At 46.7% G+C, this 8,314-nt stretch overlaps 1 protein-coding gene across 2 annotated transcripts in view; it reads left to right on the plus strand.

Annotated features, from left to right (window-relative positions):
• The window catches only part of Wdfy2 (WD repeat and FYVE domain containing 2), a 134,528-nt gene extending 128,458 nt beyond the window's left edge, over positions 1–6,070 (plus strand). For both annotated transcript variants that reach the window (XM_021181667.2, XM_021181668.3), the window contains one exon: positions 852–6,070. In XM_021181667.2, the coding sequence (XP_021037326.1) occupies positions 852–881 (30 nt within the window). In that variant the 3' untranslated portion in view covers positions 882–6,070. The remainder of the gene's footprint in view (positions 1–851) is intronic.
• The last annotated feature ends 2,244 nt before the right edge of the window (positions 6,071–8,314 follow it).

An 8,314-nucleotide genomic window follows, 5' to 3' on the forward strand; every position in this document is an offset into this window, starting at 1 on the left:
TCCCTAGAACCCACATTATTATTTTTTTTTTTAAAGTACAGGCATGATGGCAAATGCTTTTAATCACAGAGCTGGGGAGAATCAAGTAGATCCCAGAGGACTCAGGCAGCCTAGCTTAATCAATGAGCCATAGGTCTCAGTGAGAGATGCTGTCTCAAAAAACAGATGGTTGGCCCCTGAGGGACAATGCTTGAGTTAACTCTCACACACGTGGATACACACGAGAGAGTGAGTCCCATACACAGAAGTCACAGGAGTGACATGTGAGCGACAGTGATCAGGACCCACAGAGGGAGGTGTGCCGTTCTCGAAGCTTGGTAAAGCAGGTGGTCTTGATCTGGATGCTGGTTGGAAGGAAGACCTGGAATCAGTGGCCAAGCGATGCATAAGCCTTTTTTCTACCAAGCTTACTTACTTCAAGAGTGCTTATCCAGGCCTGTGAAGTTTGTGGCAGGTCACAGCAGAGGCCCAGGACAGAGGGGTGGACTCTTTTTCACCCTGTCCTATTTTAGAGGCAGCAGTAGGATGAAGTTGTTAGAAGTGACTTCAAGCTAAGTTCAAACTTGGAGGCCTGGCACTTCTTTCTGATGTCTTAGAGAATTGTTTGGAAGGTCACCCAGGCGTGTGCCGGCTCCTCTCTCCCTGCATGGATCTGATATGCCTTTATTCTCCTTAGCTTAGGAGCAACATGTCAGCTGCCGTTCTATAGAAGTCAGGCTAGTGCTATGTGCATTTGCTTGATAACTGGGAACAAAACCAAAACAGCACTTTGAATTGAGCCCGTTCTGAGCATTGTTCATCCCCAGTACAGTTGGGTCTTAGTTCATCCTTGGCTTCTCTCTCCTTTGCAGCTGTGGGACATGACCCCAGTGGTGTCATGATGACTCGCCCAGGGACTAGGAGATAGTGTTCCCTGAAGAAGCACTTGAGTCCAGCATCCTCCCGGGAGGAGAAAAGCTTCCGGATGAGCAAGAAGAGAGACTGAGACTCCCAGCGAATGTGGGTCCTCCACCACTGTTACCGCGAACTAGTGAAAGCCATTCCCTCCCAGGACTCTTTAGTCGTCCATACCACAGAAAAGAAGATATTTTTTTATCAAATGGTTTATACAGCCTGGCTGTGCTGCATTCATTATTTTGAGTATATTGGAAAATCTGTGTGGATGTTTAAGCTTCTATATTTCAGCTGTGTGTTGTGCTCATTGCTTTCTCTGTCAGAAAAAGAGAGAAACATCTGTTGAAGGTATTGCGTCCTCGTCAAGCGGTCTCCTCGTTCTCACCTCAGCATGTACAGACAGTTCTTCTCCTTCCTCGAGACTTCCGCCACCGGCCTCGCTTGCCTCTCGCCACAGAGGATGATCACAGTTTGTGCCATGTTTCTCTTTCATGGCTTGGGATAAGAGTTGGAAAACCATGCGTGTCCAACAGCTGGCCTCTTGAGTCACCTGGAGGTAGCAGGTGCATTGTCGGAAGTCCCTGCAGCTCTGCTCTGGCGTTCTCTGCCATCTGCACTAGAAAATACTGCAGCAGCCTCTGCTGACCATCAGCCAGGACACAGGTCCTGTGACCAGCCTCACCCTGCAGTGCCTGCATCTCAGAATTCAGTGGGAGTCTTTCGAGCCTTTTGTGTTTTGGACTATGGGAACTTGGGATTTATTTTATTTTATTATTATTTTGTTTGTTTTGATTTTGGCAACATTCCTTCATTCATAACATGAAAGACAAACAGAAGTGTCTGTGGTCCAGAAGGAAGTGTCTTGGAGGTGTATGTGAACATACACCTTGCCTCTGTATGTGAACATGTATTACTTTAAGATTAGAATTCTGCTTTCTTCACCATTCATAATTTAGTTTCTCTTTAAAAACCAGGTATTTAAGCATCTTTATGTTCATGTATACTCTGCTATGAAGCCAGTGTGTAATCTAAACAGAGGTACTAAGAAAGCAACAGAATCCTCCAAAGGGAATCAGTTCAGCTTGAGAAGGTACAGTAAGGACTCCCTCGGGCTATCAAGATAGGATTAACAGTAGTGGCAAGCCTGTGTTGGGAAATTGGCCAGCCTCTCCAAGCCCTTCACCATAGTTACCTGTCAGGAATGCCACGTCATTGCCAGGTGAGAGGCCTTCTGGGTAAACAGGCAGATTGCTTGCCCTACCATGCCATCCACCACAGTACCTTCCCACTTCTGGCCTAACAGGTGATGCCTGGCACAGAGGACTTGAATGAAACGCAGTCCTCCTGTTAGTTTTGTTCTGTTCCTAGAGAAGCAGTTTCTTTCATGGCATCGTTGCTTCTCTTCGAGGAAGAAGTAATAATCACCGTTCTTGGGCCCCAACCATACTTAGCACTGGCGACCCAGAGTGCTTCCTAGGACAGGCCGCATCTGCTGTCTGGCACTAGGAAGCAGGCCTGGTGTGCACCTCACACAGCCACACCCCTGGTGGCCGGCTGCAATGTGAGAGCAGAACTCTCTCCAGGGCATCATCACCACTGTGATTTAACCTGGTCTGTGAAAGGCCACCTCGCTTCAGTCTGGCCACTATTACTGCTATCAATTTTTCTCTGTGTGGCCGCTCCATCACAGAGCTTTGAAAAGGGAATTAGAGGTAAAATATTCAAAGATCAATGGTGTGGCTGGTTGCTAGGATCTGTAGCCACTTGGCAAGTTGCAGAGAACTGTGTGTTATAATCAGTAGTAGAAGTAAGTCTGTCTGAGCTGGAACATGACTGCCCAAGGGATGGAAATGCACTATTGGGGAAGCAGAGGCTCAGGCTCCCAGCAAGCCTGTGTGGATTCCCGGTCTTGTATAGACGAAGTCAGACCTTCAGTAGAACACTTTACACTGCTGGGTGGCCCTACACACCATGCTGGTCATATCCCAGCTACGGCCCATCCTCAGGAGTGCCCAGAGATTGAAAGTTGACAGTGATGAAAATCATGGATGCCTACCACAGATTGACCAAGGTTTCCATGGCTCTGCCCTTTCCTCTCTTCTTACCCACATGGCTAATGATGGGAAATTATGTATCAGAAAACCAGCTCTGCATGTGATACTGTGAATTCTTCTACTTGCCTGGTGTCTCCATTAACCCACAAGGAATGCATGCTGGTGCTCACGGTGTCCAGGCACTGACCTCATCCACCAGGCATGAGGGCTGGCACAGTGCTTGGCTTGTTTCTCCTCTGGGGAAAAAAATCAACAAATCTGTCATCCTCTTGGGTTTACACTTGACTTTTCTTGCTATACTGTGGAAACCACAGCTCTGGTACCCGTAGTGAGGACAGCCATGCTGGGAAGTAGGGAGACTGCACGTGCAGAGTTTTTCCTACTTGGTGAATGAAGAGCATCTTTCAATCTTAGTTTTTCCAAGGGAAAGTATATAGTGAGCCACCTGGCTGTCTCCACCATAGCAAAAATGGTTTTAGAACAAGTTCTTGGAATTTTGTATCACTTTATAAAAGGTCAGTCAACATAATGTGTTTCTCGTTTAGTTATTTGAATTATTCATGAAGTTACAAAAATTATAAAGTTGGAAAGGTAGATTGAGGTCTCAGATGTCCCAGGTTGGTCACACCAGGCAGTTAGACAGAGGTAAAGTGTAAACAAGAGACTCTCAAAGAACTACTCAAAAATAATGGCATTTGCAATTACCAGTGGCATTGTGAGTAGGCAGAAGGGCAGCCCTTTAGCCTGGGCAGGAAGTCTCTGGACTCAGTTTTGATACTGTTGAGCACATTTGACATAACTCTTGGTTATGAGTGGAAACATGTTACATCAGAAGGTGGGTGGTACCATTGATCTGTATGCCGACACCCCTTCCCACATTAGTCCCCACTGACCGCCCTAGAGTCCCACTGCCCTGCTGGCTAAGGGCTGCTCCTCTTGGTCTGGGCCTACGGTATTTGTCATTGTGATGAGAGACATGGCCTTCTTAGCATCTCAGAGTTATATTCTAAAAGCAGTCTATATTTTTGTTTAACATCCTTTAAAAGCTTGAATTTGAGCTTTAAAGCAAAAGAATAGTACCATGTGTCACAGTAACCAGAATATGCATTAACGAAGGGCCTTTGGCTTTGCCTTTTCATAGTATTTAAATACATATATATTTGTATATAAGTGAGCTTGTTTGCAAAGATTTATATTTTAAAGCAGAACAAAAGCATTTTCCAAAGTGCTCTTATTTTTCTTTCCCTTGAAAGAACATTGGGTTGAGATGTCTCCTCAGCACCCTGATGAAACGACACGAACGTTAATCAGTTTGCCACTTTGTTAGGCAGTAAAGTCCTACCGGGGAAGCCTGTGTGCTCCTATAAACTGGAGTTCAGCTTGACAGCCAAGAACTACACACCAGGCCTTAGGGGTTTAGGTCTGTGCTTTCACCTTTTAATGTTCCCACCAAAAGCCTCAAGGCTAGCACAGATAGCAGTGTCTGTTGCCTGCATGGGTCCTCCCTTGTACTTCCCATGCCACGACCTTTTCAAAGTCTTTATTTTGAAAAGGTGGTCAGAACTCTTGAGTGAGGTGTCAATTCAATCACAGTGCTTACAGTCCCCTCTAGACCTGTGACTCCGGTCCTATGACTGGTGTTTATTACAGGACTAATGCACATGACCACGGATCACAGAGCTGACCTCACTTAGGCAGATGAGAACACACTGCACTGCCAGATCAGACAAGGTACTCTCTGGACTTTTCCATCTAGGGCTTTGTCTTAGTTAGGGTTTTACTGCTGTGAACAGACACCATGACCAAGACAACTCTTATAAGGACAACATTTAATTGGGACTGGCTTACAGGTTCAGAGGTTCAGTCCATTACCGTCCAGGCAGCAACATGGCAGCATCCAGGCAGGCATGGTACAGGAGGAGCTGAGAGTTCTACATCTTCATCTGAAGGCTGCTAGCAGAATACTGGCTTCCAGGTAGCTAGGACGAGGGTCTTATAGCCCACACCCACAGTGACACACCTACTCCAACAGGACCACACCTTCTAATTGTGCCACTCCCTGACCCGAGCATATACAAACCATCATGGGCTTAGTTGGTGTTGTTTTAGAAAAAGATGGTGAAATTGTTAGTACCATCTAATTTAAAAGATACCTCAAAGTGTTCACCTTCGGGGGTTGAGACTATCTGACTGGGGAGATAAAGTGTTTAGAAAGTTTAGATTGGTTCAAAGGGTAGATTTCAAATCTTATTTAAATATTTAGAGGTTTTTTGTTTCCCCTCTTGGTTCTTTGGGATGCATGAGAGGGTATCTTTGTTTCTTTTTTGTTTTTAAGGGAAAGCAGTGTGAGTGCTTTGCTTCTGTATAGTTCTTATTGTTCAGATGGTTACACAGCCTTTCGTTTATAGCATATGTCAGTATGAAGTATGGACCAAACCACTAACATGTAATTGCTGTTGTTCTGTGTGAGCTTTCGTCTCACTCATGCCATTTGTCTTGCATTTTAAATGGGTTTTTCAAGGTATTGTCATTTGGAGAGGAGAAAAATCTCACATAACAAGTGTAAAAACTGTTACTAACTGGACAGCGGGGGAGCTGTTAGCCCTGCAGTGGTGCCTACCCCTTGCTGTATTGTCACCAGGTACTTTGCACTGCTGCCTCCTGGGGCTCACATCTGGATGTGGCTGCCACAGGCTTGTTTTTCCAACAAAACAAAACAAAAGCAAAAAACAAAAAAATCAGGAATTTGGGGACTAAGCAAGGACTCAGCTCAGTATGCTGTAAGCCTAAAGTTAGAAGCTGGAATGGGTCTCTCCATGGTGGTTCTGGCTACACTCCTGTGCAGCTGCTATGCTCTGTGCCACTGGACTCCACCAACCAGGCCCACCAACATGACCCTGACCTTCTAAATGTGATGAGGTGGTCCTGAGTGAGGATGTCCTGTGACATTAAGATGACTGACTGTATCCTGTGCAACTGCTGCATAGCGCTGTGAATGTTTCTCCTGCTTTCCCATTGTACCGCCCTCCAGTCTGTCGTGTATGTGTAGCCGTTTCCAATGGATGGGTCTCAGAGCAGTGGCCTCTGTGGCTTAGAATAAATGGCCAAACACTTGTCTACCATCTCAGTTGTATCCTTGTCAAGTGTGACTATATAAAACTAGCAACTCTTAGCGTGTCTACCCTTGTGGGTTCTGACCTGTCAAGGAAGGATGAGGAAGCTTCCAGACTATTCACCACTCGCTACATAGACCTCGAGAAGAGTTGCCATCTCAGGTAAGCTACTGTTGGCTAGCCTGAGGTCAGCATGTGGGCTGCAGCCATGAGTTTCTCTTTAATATAGGATGTGTTCTCTGTGCATGGGAGTTTCCAAGTGAAGACCCAAGAACTTGAGGGAAAAAAAAAAGAGTCAGGAATTAACCATTGAGGTAGACAAAAGTCAGGAACCTCATTGAAAACTCTGGAGGTCCATTCTGTAGAGAAGAAAATAAGTACAAAGAAATAAAGGCCCCCTGTGATGAAGAGCTAGGGAGGGGGCTACCTAGTGATCCAAGGCCCCTGTCTCTATCCTGCCTTACAGTACCACCCATGCCCCGCACAGCAGGGAGCCCAGGCTTTCCTCCCACAAGAAAGAAACAAGGCAGTAGACATATATATGGCCGTGCCCCCACCCCTGCTGCTGTTCATACATCCCCTCCTCTGTGTTCCTTAGCAGTCCATCAACATCTGAATGTCTCCAACTGCGCGGAGGAGCACAGCAGGGTTTCTTACACCATGGGGACCAGGTGCGTTCATTTTACCTTGACAACCAAGAACTCTTACAAGCAGATTCTAAATGCAGTAGCTGGTTTCATTCCACCTTGGAAGTTACCAAGAGAAGCTGAAATGGAGAGAGAAAGGGGTTTTTAGTTTTGTATTTTTAAAGGTCTCACTCAAAGGCCGGGTGCTTCTTGAAGCTTTCCAACTAGGCCTCATTTAAATTGCCCCTGTAACTGCATTGTCTTCACAGACATGCACAGCCAAACAGTGCACAGCCTTCTGCCTGGGCAAAGAAGCAGCTGCCCAGTGATCAACCTGTGGGCTCAGGAGTCCCCTCAAACTGACAGTGTTAGTGAGTCTTACACTTAGAAAATCAAATTAATGAGAGATTTAAACATGAAAACCTCCGTGTTCTGTCAGCACCCCTGGTAAAGGGATCTGCTTTCAGGCCTCTAGTCCAAGCCTCTGGCGTTTCCCCATTGCTATTGGCCCTGCACGGGGGGTGGCGGGGGGGGGGGGGTGGCCTGGCCTATTTTGGAACAAGGTAAGTCTATGGACTATGGACCAGCAGGGAGCAGCCAAGGCTGGATGGCAGGGCACTTCCATTATCCTACCTAGTACACAGAGGTCACTCAAGCACCTATGGCTGTCGTCAACTTATCTAAGCTGTTCAGAACTGATTCCAGGAAGTGTTTCTCCAAAGGCCCTGAGTGTAGCTGGTTTAAAATCCTACGTGTCGGGTGGGGAGTGATTTGGATCCCCATGTCCCCCAGGTTTCTAGGCACCTGCATCAGCCCATGCCTAAAAGAGCACCCCTCTTTCTGTAGCTGCTAGTGTCTTGCCCACACTTGCCCAAGTAACTCCAATAAACTCGCCGGCTTCCCACTCTAGGCTCATTCTTCCTAATGTCCTAGCCTCTCTCAGATCCTGGCTGTGGACTTCATGAACTGTTGGTATTTGCTTCTTTTTAGGAAAGAATTCTCCCATTTTCTCTGTGTCTTCTCCACATGCCTGGCCCATAGCTAGAGGCAGCACTCACCTGGCATCTGCTCTGCCCATCCCTGTCCCATTGGTACCCAGAGCACCCTGGATGCATGCGGGGCCCCTTTGTTCCCATCAGACTGCAGAGCAGTATCTCCGAACGGAACATGTTGGGGAACTAGGCAGATTCTTCAAGAAGCCAAGGACAGAAGAGAAGCTGGGGGTGGGGGGATGCAGCCAGGACCCACAGAGATCTCAGGATTCTAGAGAAAAATTCATCTAATCCAAGGCAGGCTCTCATTGTCTAAATTAGATAAAAACATTGGTTTGTGATGGAAAACAAGATATATTGAGTTTTAAAAAGGAACGTTCTACAAGTCTCCTGAGACCAAGTGTGGTCACCTGCTGGGGTCCCCTCAACCATCTAGGACCTCTGGCCAGACAGGCCACCAGCAGTGAGAGGTTCTGTGTCTACTCTCTCACACGGGGACAATTGGTGGCCAGCATGCGCAATTGCTCAGACATCAGATTCCAGCAGAGAATTTGGTAGATTACACAGTAATACAAGTTAATGTAGGCATTTTCAGGATGGTAGAGTTGTAGTTTCAGAAACGGGGGACCTGGACA

This window comes from Mus caroli, unplaced genomic scaffold (assembly GCF_978045245.1).
Source record: "Mus caroli unplaced genomic scaffold, Mus_caroli_1 scaffold_12, whole genome shotgun sequence".
In the NCBI taxonomy this organism is placed as follows: Eukaryota; Metazoa; Chordata; class Mammalia; order Rodentia; family Muridae; genus Mus; species Mus caroli.